Source organism: Hypomesus transpacificus, chromosome 2 (genome assembly GCF_021917145.1).
Source record: "Hypomesus transpacificus isolate Combined female chromosome 2, fHypTra1, whole genome shotgun sequence".
In the NCBI taxonomy this organism is placed as follows: Eukaryota; Metazoa; Chordata; class Actinopteri; order Osmeriformes; family Osmeridae; genus Hypomesus; species Hypomesus transpacificus.
Genome location: NC_061061.1, coordinates 6,645,689 through 6,662,559, shown reverse-complemented (window position 1 = coordinate 6,662,559; position 16,871 = coordinate 6,645,689). Strand labels below are relative to the sequence as shown.

The 16,871-nt window shown below is 40.8% G+C and overlaps 1 protein-coding gene across 1 annotated transcript in view; it reads right to left on the bottom strand.

Moving 5' to 3' along the window:
* Window positions 1-1,085: 1,085 nt before the first annotated feature.
* The window catches only part of LOC124474065 (CUB and sushi domain-containing protein 3-like), a 319,489-nt gene continuing 303,703 nt past the window's right edge, over window positions 1,086-16,871 (bottom strand). The window contains exons 58-68 of the mRNA XM_047029923.1: window positions 13,077-13,250; window positions 9,849-10,022; window positions 9,509-9,582; window positions 6,877-6,988; window positions 4,913-5,092; window positions 4,037-4,102; window positions 3,187-3,345; window positions 2,719-2,831; window positions 2,419-2,506; window positions 2,021-2,156; window positions 1,086-1,711 (exon numbers count right to left, since the gene is read on the bottom strand). Coding sequence (XP_046885879.1) covers window positions 1,552-1,711; window positions 2,021-2,156; window positions 2,419-2,506; window positions 2,719-2,831; window positions 3,187-3,345; window positions 4,037-4,102; window positions 4,913-5,092; window positions 6,877-6,988; window positions 9,509-9,582; window positions 9,849-10,022; window positions 13,077-13,250 — 1,436 coding nt within the window. The 3' untranslated portion in view covers window positions 1,086-1,551. The remainder of the gene's footprint in view (window positions 1,712-2,020; window positions 2,157-2,418; window positions 2,507-2,718; window positions 2,832-3,186; window positions 3,346-4,036; window positions 4,103-4,912; window positions 5,093-6,876; window positions 6,989-9,508; window positions 9,583-9,848; window positions 10,023-13,076; window positions 13,251-16,871) is intronic.

The following is a 16,871-nucleotide window of genomic DNA, read 5'->3' as shown; positions in this document are numbered from 1 at the left end:
TATTAGCCAAAAAAAATAAAATAATAATATCCATCTTTCACGTGAAAATGTACACAACATATTCAATAACTTACAAATGCTTATTTGCATAAAAATATAGCTCTTTACAAAATATTTTGGATACAGACATATACACTGGCTCTGAATTGTTTCAAACCAAATGACTATTTAATTTGAAAATGTTAAGCATTCTAAACTGATTGACTTAAGCCAAATTGACAAGATGGTTTTGTCGTCAATAAGATAGGTGAAATTACAAAATATATTACATATTAATAACACAAGACATTTGCCAAATAGAATGCCATCAAATATCGAAACTGTATAAATGTACAAAATGTCACTACAATGATTGGATAAACCTAGTGATACAAACAGCAGCAATGTTATTTCAGATCATTTTTGGCAGACATGCACAGGTATGAAAGTATGAGCTACTATTAAACGTCTCTTCTTCCAGATAACAAAGGCTGACATCAAATACAAGAAATCCTCAGAACACTTTAGATTCTTCACGTTGTTGTTTTGACTGATGAAATAATAATTATGTCTTTACTTAATCTTGCCTCACGTAATCAAGGCACTGCAATGATACTTGATTTTACAATCAACGCTCATTACTCCATATACACTCACAGAGACTGAAATTATATTACACTGACTAATGGGACACTGATCTTTGAAAGTGTGCACATTCTTTATATACAGGAATGTTGATGTAGAAGCCAATAGCCCATTAGACATAAACAGCCATGTACAGTACATCAGTGGATGCCGACTGAAAAACACACCTCAACACAAAAACTCTGGCACTCATTAGTTACATGCCACCAAACCTTAAGGTCTCAACTAATCAAAAACTTGATAACAGATAACCTTTGATTAACTTAAACCAGGGGTGTCGAGCTCCGGTCCTCGAGGGCCGCTGTCCTGCATGTTTTAGATGTTTCCCTGATCCAGCTCACCTGATTCGAATGAATGGTCGTTATAACAACCCTTTTAATTGAATCAGGTGTGTTGGAGCAGGGAAACATCTAAAACATGCAGGACAGCGGCCCTCGAGGACCGGAGTTCGACACCCCTGACTTAAACAATGGATCTCTCAGTTGAGAGCTGTGAACTTCAGAATGATACTATTTATAAGAACCAATGTACAGAATATATGGCTACCAGGGGCCATAGGGACCATAGTCTTTGTGACAGTGGGAATAAAGGTTACATTTGGTTTGGCTGTGAAATACATTTCCATCCGCAAAAGCAGTTCAGAGCATAAATATACTCAATTTTCAAATACACCAGAGGATATTAATAAAGTACACACTCACAGAGTGTAAGAGCAGTAGCTATAAGAACACTTCACCAACACCAATCTTGTGAAGATCTAAACTCATACTCACAGGCGCAAACACAAATGTACAGACACGCATACACAAACGCACAACTACAGTATCCATTCCTGAAAGTGTGCTTTGAATTTCTGAGGATGCAGTCCTTCAGAAACGTGCCGATACTAATGTCTTCATCCAGAATGAAAGCATGTGAGGCCAAACATCAGACCATGGTGCAGACAGTGTTGAGGTTGGGATCGAAACGGACAACTTTCCCCTCAGTTGCTTTTGCGTTGGTGTTGTACATAGGGTTTTCAAAGGTGGCTTGGCCATTGTTGTTTTCAAGGACCGAGCAGCCTGTGTATTGAGTCTTATCTGTTTTCCTGAAAAAGCAAACCACACGACATCAATCTGAATGTGTATGTGTGTGTGTGTGTGTATGTGTGTGTATCTGTATGTGTGCGTGTATCTGTGTGTGTGTACAGTACCAGTTAAAAGTTTGGACACATGGGAAAATGTGTCCAAACTTAAAATGTGTCCAAACTTTTGACTGGTACTGTATATAATTTAACTTTATACCCTTTACTTTAAGAAACAATGTAAAACTATATGTGAAGACACGAGCGGTCACATGACACCTGATGGTCAATAAAAAAAAACATGTAACATACAAAATCACGTGACCTCCATACCTCTGCTTGTACACATAGAAGGCCAGGCCAGCCAGGATGAGGGCAAAGAAAGGGACCAGAATCGCGACGGCTACAGAACTACTGTTGGTGCCATGAGGGGTATTAGGAGTCGTGGCATTCTCCTTAACAGTCATACCTGGCAAAAAAATAAGACGACATCGTCGCAAACTCATTTTTGATCATTGATCACGGTGTCGAAATGAACCAGTGTATAGGATGCTGTGGCCACCAAGCAATTCGGTGACCCACACAGCATCTTGTACTGAGAATGTGGTGGATGTTTTGATGAGGATGGCCATGCTGATGATAGGATGACTATGACAATGATGATGTACAACAATAAGGGTGCTGATTTCAATGACCAATAACCTTGGAGTGACAGTAATTAGAGCTAAAACCTAGTCTCTGCAGTCCAAACGAGCCGTAGTCTTTGCCTTGTATGAAGCCTTGAAACACATAACTGCCACCATCGTGTTCAGCAGAAACCTTAAATAAGGCACAAATAAGACAACACAAAGTTTTTTCAGAAACATATTTGGCTCAAATGACGTCAGACACACTGTTGCAGAAGAAAAGCTATCTATGGAGCATGGTGACTAAACAGAGCCACATAATCAACGCTTAGTGTCATTTTGAAGGAAATTTAAAAAGTTGGTTACAAGTTGGTGAGTGATGAGGCAGAACTGTATTGCACTTACAAAGCCATCCATGGCCCAGGTCTCATCGGTGATCTTGCTGAAGGTGGTGTGGGCCAGAGCCCTCATGTTGTACAGCACCAGCATCAGACGAGCTTCCTGGTTCTTATACACTCCTGCAGAGGAGAGAGTTTAACCAATACAGTCCATGACAACCTCAGACATATTTTTAAGGGGGGGCCAGGTGGCTGATTGGTTAGGGAGTCGGGCTATGAATCAGAAGGTTTTTGGTTCGATCCCCGGCCGTGCCAAATGACGTAGGGCAAGGCACTTCACCCTACTTGCCTCGGGGAGAATGTACTTACTGTAAGTCGCTCTGGATAAGAGGGTGTGCTGAATGACTAAATGTAATGTAATGTTAATCAAATAGTCATGGACAAGAACATACAGAAGGATAGATTTTGAGTTTGATTAAACCAACCTGACAATTGAAGGGAACCGGAAGGGGGAAAGGTAATTGAGATAACTCACCCGAGAGCAGGAACTCCATGCTGCTGTCAGTCAGAGTCACGTTGACTTTTCCTGTGGTCATGTTGAATCTGGTGATTGTCAAAGTCATCGGCTGCTTCTGCCCCTTGTAGTGATAGGAGCCTTTCCAGATGAAATTGGGAGCGAAGACATCATCAGGGACTGCAGAAACAAGAAATCCATACGGTTAGACTTCTGACACCATGTTGTAGCAACGAGTTAGGTTCCAGTGTGATTTCCAGCACATAATCATGTTTTTTTGCTGTCATATTTTCCTTAGGTATTCCCATCTGGACGAGTCTAGCTGACATCTATGATGTGGCTTTGAGACATTGGTAACAACATGAAGTTAAAGATAAAATTACGTGTTATTTTGAGGGTGAGTTGGCACCCTTGCTAAGACGTATTTAAAGAAACATGATTGGTAAGTACACAAATTGAAAAAAGATTTGCCATTGCACGTCTGGTGGTTCAGTTGGGTGGAGTTCACAGATGTTCACAAATTGAAACACGTGTTTTCATGTCTTGAAAGTTGTACACGCCTATAATTATAAATTGAGTTCTGTACTGTAAGTACACAGAAGATTGGCATACTAAAAGGTGTCATACAAGTGAACATGAACACTGTGTTGCTGTTGTATTCCTTCCATCGCCTTTGGTGCAAGAATTATGTTGAATAATGGTCAAGTCTATAATCATATTAGTTTTAGTTGTTACATTTGCAGTTCGTACAGAAGGATAGAAACAACATTTTTCTATCAGGATGTTCTTGTTTAAGGAACAAACGCGTGTCGTCTATCCTTCTGTACGAACTGCAAACGCCACCAGTCAGCCTCCACTCCTCTCGTCTTACCTTTTATTTTTGGACTTGGTGTCCCTGGAAGTGGTTTAGTAGTTTTCTCTGTCAATTTGGAGCCTACTAAAGAGACATAAATATGTATGTCACACACATCCACACACAGCACAATGAAACACCTTAAGGATCTTCGAAAAATAAACACTGCTTGACTATAACATTTTGCCAACACAGCACATTCCCTTCATTTTGCATTCCGCTAACTCACAAGGATCTCTTGCCATGTCGAATTTTTATGGTGACCCTTAGCTTAGCACCTAGTGGGAGTACGGTTGATGTTGTAAATGTCAATTTTAAGGGATTCAAACACGCAAGCACACACGCGCGCGCAAGGTCTATGCAAGACAGCCAATGAAAGGAGAGCCATATGACAATTGTATGAACCAATGTCGGTGAAGAGCGGTTCTGTTAAATAGTGAGCTAGCACAACATGCTAGTGGACAAACTTTGTATCACCATGTCGTGTGATGTTTTTGTCTCCTTGTGGGCTGGCCGCAAGCAATAAAGCTTTCTTAACTTTTTGACCGAAATACTTGATAGATTAATATTTCTGACTCCAGGGCCTCCAAATCATCTTTGCAAGATCACTGAAGTAACATCAATGCAGACATCATACATCAATGACAAATTGGAAAAGAGGTTTCCAGAGCAACTTCAAATTATTTATTCATTTGTGTACAAGAAGTTGAGATAACAACGAACATTTGAACATTACCAATATAGCTACGTGTTGGTGGTTTACATTAAGTTTGAGAACTTGGAAAACACATGGAATTCATATTTTTTGTATGTCAGCACATTTCTCAGTGATCACAAGTCTCTCTAGGATCAATCTAATCATATGAGAGCAGAAAGAGGCGTGTGTATAAATACCTCGGCACACAGGGACCTTGCCGGTCCAGCTGCCATCAGAACGACAGACACGATGCTCAGAGCCTCCAGATAGGATGTGGCCGGGCTGGCAGCTGTAGACCAGGGTGTAGCCATAGCTCGGCAAGTCCAGACCAACCACATCAGCATTGGCTGGGTTCTTTGGCTGCTTGCAGAAGTGAGCTGCACACACACACATACATGCACACACACACACAAAGCAAGATGATTCGGTTTTAGATGTTCAAACTGTTAAGATCTTGCATACCAGTTGATGTTCAGAGGGACATTTGAAAGCATTGTTGTCGAAGCCTTTAGCATCATCCGAGTAAACAGTCTTCCAAGCAATTATGACTGTGAATGGAAACTAATAGCAGAGTTCACAAAATATTATATTATTTATATTATCCATCTTCACGTACCATAAAATGTCAATAATCAGTTCATTTCAAACCAAAAACATACAAATACACTGTTAAAAAAAGCCTGTGATAGAAGAACTGAAAAAGGGGTGCATTAGCAATGGAATATAAATACAGAAGAGACAGCATATTTTTGCTAGTGACTGAATGAGTGACTGGTCAGCTGTCAAATACGAGACAGCCGTCTGTAAGTCATGGCATCAAATTGGCCCTTCATGGCGTTGACATTGGGTGTGGATGGAAGCAAGGAAGATGAAAGCCAATGTTTTGCAGAGATTCAGCTAGCTAGCATGTGCCCATGCACACATAATAATTAATAATAATAATAATACATTGTATTTGTAATGCATTTTTCTTGCAATCGAAGCGCTTCAGTACATTATTATTACAGTCTTAAAACATATATAATAACAAAAACAACAATCACAATCAAATTAACAATTAAAAACCCTGTTTAACCTAAGTTCTAAGCGTGCATGTCTGTGGATGTATGTGTCAGTTCATGCATGAATGTATGTGTCTGTGCATCCGTGTGTGTGTGTAAGTCTGCGTGTGTGAACTCCACACCATGACATGGACAACACTCGGCCTGTTAGGCTGCTGGAGACAGTATGGACCAGTTCTCACATGCTTTAAAGCACCCTCCGTTACAACATGATGTTCTAGCAACACATATCTAGCAGGATGATGGGAGTACAGAGAGCACAATCCCAGATGACTTGTTCAAGAATATATCATGTTCTTTGCGTTCAGAACATTGGATAACTACAACATTTCACATCAATTGTGCTTCAAGCCTCTCAACAAAAGTCCAGTCTGTGCTTTGTGGCGGAAGGAGAAAGGGGGAGGAACAGCCTTGAAGTTATTCCCAAGAGTCACAGCAATTTCTGACCTGATGGAACACACACACAATACACACATACAAACCGCAGTGCAGCAGTGAGATCCTTCTGGACTGTTGAGTTAGGGATTACAATAGAACACACACTATGTCTGCTGTCTCAGCAGATTTCCGCTCAGAAAAGGGGATACATCTCCTTGGGTGATTTAATAACATTAACGTCCTTATCCCTTCCGCCCGCTCAAATATTTACCATATTCTACTGAGTCAGATTCATATTGAGGTTTTGCAGCACTGCGTCAATCCGTCATAAATTGCTGTGCATGAAACTTCCTTACAAATATGAAACACCTGTTTACTACACAGGGTGAAGGTAATGATGGGAGCTCAGGCAGAGGTGTTGGGAAAATATAATTCCCTGGTGGAGAGACAGGCACACTGTAATCACTGTCAAGACCCCATTCAGAAAGGCTGGAGAGAAGGGAGTCTGAGGCAGGGGCAGCAATCTTTGAAGAAGAGGAGCGAGGTGGTGGAGGGAGGGGAGTGAAAAGGAGGCTGGTAGAGAGGAAAGGTGTGAGAGAGAGAGAGAGAGAGAGAGAGAGAGAGAGAGAGAGAGAGAGAGAGAGAGAGAGAGAGAGAGAGAGAGAGAGAGAGAGAGAGAGAGAGAGAGAGAGAGAAGAAACAATGACAGAAGAGAGACTCACAGATGCATTTGGGCTGAGAACCACTCCAGGTCAGGTCAGGCATGCAGAGTCGAGTGGTGGAGCCCTGGAGCAGGTGGCCCTGCTGACACAGGAACTCTACCTTACTGCCCACCTGGAAAACAAACACACCATTTATAGATGTCTAGGCATTCAGATAGGGCCTAGATATCTACAATCCCCAAAAAGAATCGGACGGTGTGTAAAATAAAAAATTGAATTCATAATTTACAAATCTCATAAACCCATTATGTTATTCACAATAGATCATATAAAACATGTCAAATGTTTAAACTGATGAAATGTACAATTTTAAGGAAAATATAGCTGCAAGCAGCAATGAGGTGGCCAAGCCAGTAAAGCAGGTAAAATGAACCAAAAACGTTTTAGACATCTTCAGAACAGGGTTCTGAGTAAATGCAGCTTTAAATACATCAAAGATTTGCTGAGATACGACCCAACTTCCTGTTTGCCGGTTTTGCCGCAGATTTTGATTGGGTGTACCCGTTTCGAAAATAGAAAATTATTTTGATAGTTGATTGTGTGAGGATTAGGGATGAGATAAGATTTTAACAATTCAGATTCCTTATCAATTCCTGCTTATCAATTCGATTCCTTATCGATTCTCTTATCGATTCTTATTGGGCAACGGGGGGAGGGGGGGACAAACGGGTTTATTGTTGGAATGCTGCTTCAGCATTCCAAGTATTGTTCTTTGATTCTTTATTCAACTTGTTATATTTCTTCCGTGACACCCTTCAGCGCCTTCAAATCTTCAGCTATTAAAACCGTTCAACTATCCAAAAATTCATTTAATACAGGGGCCCTAGTCCTTAAACCAAGTTTGGTGTCAATGCAGTAAAGAGGTGCTGAGATATGACCTCACTTCTTTTATGGTGGCTTGGTTGACGACTTTGATTGGCTGTTCCAGTCAAAAGGTTTAGAAAATCAAAAAAGCATGTGATGTCTTTTGTGAGGCTTGGTCTGAAGAGGATCTGTGCCAAATTTGGTGAAGATTAGACACATTTTATAGGAAAGGTAGCGAAAAAACGTTATATTCATTCAATCAAAATGGCGGCCACATCAATTCGGTCACATCAATTTGATTGGCTGTAACTAACAAACAATTTTGAAAACTTTTGTGAGGTTTGGTCTGAAGATCATCTGTGGCAATTTTGAAGAAGATTCAACAAAACTTGTGGGAGGAGTTACAAAAGAAGGCTTTTCCTTAACATTCAAATGGCGGAGAATCTATATAACTGGGTATTACGTCATAGAATGTGTTGGACTCGTCTTGATCCAGTGAATACAAGGATACCTCATTTTCTAAAATGAGACATGTGGTTCAAAGTAACGTGTGTAAACACACCTTCAACTTTACCCATTGGTGGCGCTAGAGGGTTTGAAATGGAGACATGAAACTTGGTGAAATTGATGAGGGGACTGAATCCAAAGAGTGTGCCAAAAACTTCTGACAATACGGTTCTAGGGGATGCCATAGACTCCCATGGCAGAAGAAGATGTATAATAAGAAGAATACGCTCCGTGGCTTGGCCACCAATAAGGTAATTTTGAATTTGATGACAGCAACACATCTCAAAAAGTTGGGACGGGGGCAATAAAAGGCTAGAAAAAGTATTACTAAAAATAACAGCTGAAGGAGCATTTTGCAACTAACTAGGTTAATTTCAAACAGGTCAGTAACATGATTGGGTATAAAAAGAGTATCTTTGAGAGACAGAGTCTCTCAGAAGTAAAGATGAGCAGAGGTTCACCAATCTGCAAAAACCTACATCTACATATCGTGGAACCATTTCAGAATAATGTTCCTCAACGTAAAATTGCAGACTTTGAATTTATCATCATCTACAGTACATAATATAATACAATTATTCTGAGAATCTGGAGAAATCTCAATGTGTAAGGGACAAGGGGAAAATAAATTCTGCATGCCTGTGATCTGCTGGCACTCAGGTGGCACTGCATAAAAGCAGGCATGATTCTGTAATGGAAATCATTGCATGGGCTCAGAAACACTTCCAAGACTCATTGTCTGTAAACACAGTTTGCTGTGCCATCCACAAATGCTGGTTAAAGCTCTATCATGCAAAGAAGAACACACGTGAAAATGATCCAGAAACACTCTGGGCTAAAGCTAAGTTAAAAAGGACAGAAAAACTCATTAGGATGAACAAATTAAATATGTGTCTTCTCTGTGTCCTGTTGTGATCAAATATGAGTTAGGGGTGGATGTCCTTGCACCAACATAACATCATCCAAAGGAATACATGATCAAATCCACACCCATTTGGATCTCCCAGGCTAGTGAGTTGGTGTAGTGAGCTTTGTAGTTTGTGGTAGGCTAAAACTGATGATGTTGCTTCAGTCAGGCAAATGTGAATGCAGTGTCATACCACATCTGAAAATGTTACTAACCCTATTAATATTAATAGTTACTAGGGTGGGATAAGAAGCATGTGCATATGCGCTCAATTTCCAGTTATTTGTGATGTATAAAGGAAAACCAGAGTGGGATGTGCTTTCTGTGTTTCGTTCATATGCAACGTGTTCATGTTAATTCTACGCACAGTTTTATAAATGAGGCCCCTAGAATGGGAAAGTTTGTGTACTGTACCTTGAAACCCAGGCTAATATTCATAGAACCATTTTCAGGTGTTCCTGGGTTTTCACAGATACTCCTGCTGGGATCTAGTACAAAGGAGAAAGTGCACTGTATTTTAGAGAATAACAATAAAATTGTATTCTTACTCAAATAAATTGAGTAAGAATCTATTAATCATCATGGCAGAACTAGCTTTAATGAAGGAAGGAACAGAGATGGCTTCATTTTACCAGACAAAATAGTCAAGAATTTACCAAACCAAAGTTTAGCTTTGCGAGCTATCCAGTTTTATGTCTGTGGTGAAATTAAATGATAATAAATGAACCTTTTGCAGATAGTTATTGTAGCCTACCAATGCAGCGTGGCTGTGACCCACTCCAGGTGCTATCCTCCCTGCACACACGTGTAGCTGAGCCCACCAGGACATAGGGAGCGTTGCATATGAAAGTCACTTCTGACTTGAATATGAAACTACGTCCCTCTCTCCTGCCTTGGGCTGGGGTCCCCGGATCTCCACAGAACTCGGCTGGAAGGACAAAAAAAACACTTGGTCACTCCTGCAGTAACATGTTGGCTTGGCCATCGTTAATGGTGAATAAGCATATACTGTGTTGGCATCTTTCATGTAGAATTCAGCTAAACTCAAATAGGATTTCAATAATTCCAAACCACCGGTTAATATTTGTGGGAATGCAGTAAATTCTCCTACTGTACTATCAGTGGCCTCAGGGGTGCATAGGATGGACTCACCCCAATTTAGATCCAAATAATTATCCTCTGAAAATTACATTTTCTGACAGTGGCTTGGGGTTAAAACAGCTGAAGCCATTTGCGCTGAACGTTCTAGAACCTATACATGGTTCTCTGAGGGGGCTTCAGTACTGGCACCATCCCTGGATCAACCCTCCTTCACTGTACACCTCATCAAATGGATTAGCACCACAGGAGAGTGGAATCAGCAGTCTTCCCCATCACTTGATACCGTCAGCAAGGGGACTTGTTTGCTTGAGGCTTTAGTCTGCTTTATGAGGAAGCAGAGGGACCAGAGAGTCTTGGCGTTCCACCACACTAGCAGCCCTGAGAAGCTAGCACGAAGGGGATCAAGTCAATAATGGGTCTCCAACCTGACATCTGTTCCACACAGAGGGTCTGGAGCCAGAGATAAGTTCCTGCTAGCTCGCTCTGCTCTAAGCGCAGCCAGGAGACAGTGTTTCAACAACATTACTACAGAATACCTCCACATAAGCAGGGGATGGGAATACTGGTGATAGAGGCAAACCCAGGAAGCAACAAAGTAACTATTGTCTAGCAGCACTGCATGAACATATCAACTTTCCTGATATTTTTCTCAATGTTTGACAACTGATCCTGTCCCCTCCCCCCAGGGGCGGTGCGTCCCATTGGGCAAGTCTGGCAGTTGCCCGGGGCCTTGGCCACCAGGAGGGCCTCGGCATATAGTATTTTTTATTAATTAAAATAAATCACTAGTCATTGCAAACGAATGCCAATTCAAATCAAGCATGAAAACGCAATTCTTTAATTCTATTCTTTATAGCTAAACTTTATCTTAAATCCTGCATGGAACATATGATTCAGGTCATGAAGTTTCTATCAGGAGAATTTGTCTGTGGTGGAGTGTCTATGATTGAACGGGGGCTTATTACTTGGAATTATTTACTGTGTCGTCTTAGTTAAATTATCAGGGCTTGGAAATACAGTGACTTGCTAAAGTAGGCAAATGGCTAGTAGAAGATAACATTTCATAATAATTTCAGTTAATCAAACAGCTGCAAGACCCAGTGTAATGTCATAGGCTAGCTAGCAAAATAACGCTAGCATCGCTAACAACATTACTAATTCAACATTGGTAGTGTAACCAAGCTCTTTGTAAGTTTGTTTTAGATACATATGATCGTTTGGACAATAAGACACGGACGCGGTCTCTTTTCATAACTTGTATTTTACCACTGCTTTTCTTGACATCACCATTCGAACAGCCCTCACTGAATTCACGTAACGCTAATAATTTCTGCATCTAGCCTACGGCAACTCCGGAGGAACAAAACACCCTTGTCCGTTGTGACATAGAAAGGTCTGCTACAGTAGGCTATCCTCAGGATTGGTAAGCTAGCTAAATTTATACTGTATCTAAAATAATTTTGTAGACTTAACAATGGATTTTGCCACTAAATTAGTGACTTGGCTTTATTTCTGGACATGCCATCCACAACCGAAGTGTGTTACACAATGCTGTAAGATTGCATATACTCATGCATTGCTGTTGGTACACAGAATGCCCTAATGCAAGCTGAAAAGCTACTAAGTTAAGGGCAATAGTTTAGTTAAATAAGAGTTGTTTGAAGTTCTATTGTTGTGTTTGTTCTGTTTTGATATGTGTAATGCTATGGTCTATAGGTTAAATAATTTGAGTGTTCACCTAGATTGCAAATGTTGTTTAGTTAGATCGGTATCCAAGCTGTCCACCACGTTAGTGTAAGTGTAAGTCGCTCTGGATAAGAGCGTCTGCTAAATGACTAAATGTAAATGTAAATGTTAGTGCGTCTGGGCAGGCGCAACGTAATGTTCATAGCTTAAAAGTGCAGTTTATACTCCACTTCACATACACACAGGGTTCTTTCCGGGGGTTTGCGGCTTATGGAGGGCCTCAAAATTGTTCTTCGCCCAGGGCCTCCAATTAGCTAAAACCGCCCCTGCCTCCCCCCCCACTTCAGCAAATAGCCAAGTAAATATTTCACGGGCCAATAAAGAAATGTGTAGATGAATGGGTGTGTCGTGACTTTTATAAATGTAACAAAATCGGTCTCTGTATTCCATAGGCAAACCAAGGGTGCCGGGGGAGGGAGGGAGATGATAGCTACCAAACAGGTGATATGCACATCACTCAAAGGCTTTCAGAGACTCCGTCATGATCTTGTGTTCTATGGAAATATAACGGAGGTGGCCCCTCGCCAAAACCAACTGGTACATATGAAATGTGCCTGGAGAAGACAACTCCAGAGCCTCAAACTTTTTATTATTTCATGCGATGAATTATCTATGCTTCTGATACATAAAAAAACTGACATCTGCATACTGATGTAAGAACCCCACTCTCAGACATGTGAACGTCACAGACCAACTTGTTTGTTCTTATTGTTGTCCCACATGAATGGTGCTACAGTACCAGTGAGAATACATATGTCTGTGTTACTGATAACTATCGGGTACCCTGTTTTGGTTCTACTCTGCTTTTGATAATGGCTAGGTAATGCTTTAATGCAGAGATGATCACTTCTGTTGCATTACATGTGTTCAGCACCTTCATCCCCAATCATTAAAATACAAATCTGCATTTACGTTATGATGTATTCATTACATCGTCATTACAACACAAACTGTAAACATGTTCCTATAAATCTGTTTTGAAGAGCCTTCTCGCGTTGCATAGTCATTTTAGTGATTAAAATAACTAATTAGCAACTAAAACAACAGATGAATACACAAATAGCGTGTCTCTATGGCAATGTACAGTGTGTGTCCACTTTTTGCTATAGACAGCCTCTGTGGGGTGTCGACTCACGTAGACACTGAGGCACGTCTCCTCTCCAGGTGCCGTTCCCCACGCAGGTAAGTACTGCTGGGAAAGAGAGCTCATAGCCTTGCAAGCAGCTGTAACTCACGCTGGTGCTCCACTCAAACACAGTGCCCTCCAGATGCCCATTAGCAACAGGTGGGGGTGGAGAGCATGTAACCACTGGGGAGAACAAGAACAAGAGTTAGTGACAGACAATTTATTGCAATCTTTCTTCCAAAAATCTTTTGCCCCCGAATGTGCTGTGAAGATGGTGGAAGTATTCAGACATGTCTTTGTTAGAAATAGTCACAGAGTAAACATCTAATTTATGTTGAAAAGGGGGGTAATCTTCTGCATATGTAAACAGTAAACGTTCAGAAGTAATGTAATAAATACATACATACTCAAGTGGGAAGATACTGTTGATATACTTGAAGACTTTTTTAAGTGTATGAATAAATTATGGACAATTGTTTTATACCTCCACTGTTCTCCCACAAATCAGACACTTCAGACAAATCAGTGCATTTCGAAGGGGATATTCCCATGGATGTGAGGGCAGTATGTAGGTGAAAATAATAGTTTACCATACTTAGCATGCCATACTGTAGACTGGGCTTCACACACTATGGATAGTACACTGTTTAATATGTTACTTTGGGCACATTAATTCAGAAAAAAAGGAAGAAGCCATTTGCACTATATGTGACACACTGGTGAAATGGGGCGGTTGACGGCATTGGTCATTTCTCAGTTTTTTACAGATTGTGAGTGCAGATTTCAAATAATGTGTCATACATCGAAATCTAAAAACTGTTAAAGAAGATACACAAATCTGAATGTTGGAAAAACTGGAATGCTCTAGCAGAAAAATCCTCCTTGAAAGATTCTAGACCTTTTCACGCCTTCAGACAGGGTGTGATTGTTTTTTTGAGTTATCATTAAGAGCGGAGCGCTGTTAATTTCACCGCAGTGAAAATAAAAATATATTCAATTCCAGGATCCTGCATTCTTGACTTATTTTAGATATTGGTGTTTTACTGGCCAGTATTTTAATAAATGTTTTATCACACAGGGAAAAGCTAGTTTATAGCTATTTTCCTCCTGTTTCTGTTCAATTGCTGCCAGCTGCACATTCAGCCATTTTTTCCCCGATTCCGTTTTCTATCGGCAGAAGTCGCAAGGGTTTCCTGGCTCAAATATGTAATTCAAACTGTTATAACCTAAATAAGATTTATATGAATAGCTAAATATGTAGGCATATAGCCTATGCAAAATTATGACAACAATTTAATTTGATTATATGAAATGCATTTGCTTCACTCCATAGCCGTTTGTGTGTAGACAGGTATAAGCGCAATTGTAATGTTATAACATTGGCGGCAAAAATCATTGTAATGGTAAAAATGATTAACCTATAATTTGTAAAGCAGACATTGATGGTGATTTGAAGGTAAGTTGAGGGACCAAATACATTAGGTGCGTTCGACATGACCCGACTTCATGCAGCGCTGCAGCCAGCTGCTGACTTGAAACAGTGAATTCTGGTTAGACTTTTTGTCCGACTTGAGACGGCGCAGAGGACACGTCACTGTGACGTCGCCATCAAAGTACCGTGAGATCGATTCGAGAACTGCCGGCTGTGTAGCCGAGCGCATTTTCTCAATAGCAACTGCACGGGTTCAAGTGACGACACAGCAATTTCATGATTGGCCAGACTCACACACGACAACTTTGACTCGTGTTTTGTAATATTCGGACACCTTCAGTTTCGCCAATGCTCAAATCTGGACCAAACAGTTGAATCGAATTAAACATTTATGGAAGAAAGGGTTTTACTCTGCCTCTTCACTAACGGAAAGACTACGTTTAATTATAAATAGAGTAAATTAAGCAAACAGCGCTTAATCGGCCGTGACTGACGGCAACGCAGCAAACCACGAGAAGCTGAAATGTCCGACTTCACAGAGCCGTTTTCAACTCCTCCCCGACTGCAAGCGGCCACTCTCGCCGGTCGTTTTATGCAGCCGCAGTCCATGTCGAATGCACCTATTGATTCACCACGCGATCGTTCATTAGAAGGGGGGTGGGAAATTGCACCTTCCCTAACCCTTTCCACTTCTCAACTTCGATGATTAACTTTGTGTCGTCAATCTTCCCAAATTTCTCAGTTGGTTTGTGATGTGGCCTTTGGGTCAGTGCCTCCTTTGCTTGAGTGTTTGCCAGCTCGGCAACTCGCTCTTAAACACACTGTTTAGAAACAACTGACTAATATGTTGTCTTGACAGTCAACGCAATCATCATTCAGGGTTTTTTATTTTAAAATGTTAACATTTTGAGAATTGATCAGATATAGTTCAAACTAGCGCACAACATCAACGTCATTGTTCTCAGGCACTCCCTCTGTTCGCTGATTAGCCGGTTGAAAATCTACCAGAAAAATCTGACTTACCTAATGGCCAGACCCATAGACATAATAAAGAACAATAAAGTCTAATAAATTCTTGCTAGCAAAGTCTAAATAAATAAATAATGAAGTCTCTTTATTATGTCTATGGCCAGACCTAGTAAAGAAGCTGAATCAAAATTGACCGGAAGTACGTAGGAGGGCAGAGCCAGGCTACCTTTTCACTGGACTGTGTCACATATGTTCACATTTACATTACATTTAGTCATTTAGCAGACGCTCTTATCCAGAGCGACTTACAGTAAGTACAGGGACATTCTCCCCGAGGCAAGTAGGGTGAAGTGCCTTGCCCAAGGACACAACATCATTTGACCCGGCGGGGAATCGATCCGGTAACCTTCTGATTACTAGCCCGACTCCCTCACCGCTCAGCCATCTGACTCCCTGCCTCCCCACATACAGTACAAGTAACATGTGAGGGATAGGTTTAGAGGTAAAAATGATAAATTTTTAGGGGACTTTTGCATTCTTCATGTGTGCTTTGTTCGGGCTGGTATCATTTTGTTTCTCCTTGATAGTAATAAATAAATGACAGCCTGGGGGTGCTACTCGAAGGGTCCAACACTCTCACTCACTCACTCTCTCTTTCTAGTACCTTTGATTACAGCCTGGTTCATGCGACAGAAAGGCTGAATAATGAAGCAACTATGAAATATTACCAGGGCTTATGTGCAAGTGTCAGAATGGATGTTCCGAAGTAGAGCTTTGGGGGGGAATGTATGTGTGGTGTGTTGCGAGTTGTTCTTTGAAGAAATGGAGGGAATGGAAAGGAAGCAAAGGGCTACAAGGTTTTGTCTTCAGCAATCGTGTACTTAGTGAGTTGTCTGCATCTTCATGTCATATGGAACTGTCCTCCTTTCTTTTATTGCAGCTGGAATGTTACCTAGCAATTAGAGCCTATCACCTCTTAGAGTTGGTTATGGGTATGTCACTGTGCTGCTATATACAGTTCATAAGGGTGACTCCCTTTCAGTGCATGCTAAGTTTGGTGTTAATGCCAATTCAAAGTAAAGTGAAACAGTAAATGGGAGACTACTTCTTACTATGCACACACATTACATACAGTACAGCCTAGGGTTTCACAAAAGCACTTTGAGTGAATACTCTCCAAGCATAAATACTTTCTTTCTGTGTACAGAAAATATGCCATTGTATGCCAGTGTTGAAAGTCAAAACCCTCAGGGAGACAATTTGCTTCGCTGAATTATAAGATAATACGTTAAATAACATAAATGTCAAAGGTAGACTTAGATGAGTCTGTGTCAATGATGATTAACTGTGTCAATCTGACATAAAGGTCCAAAGAGTTTCTCAATTCATAAATAAACATTGTT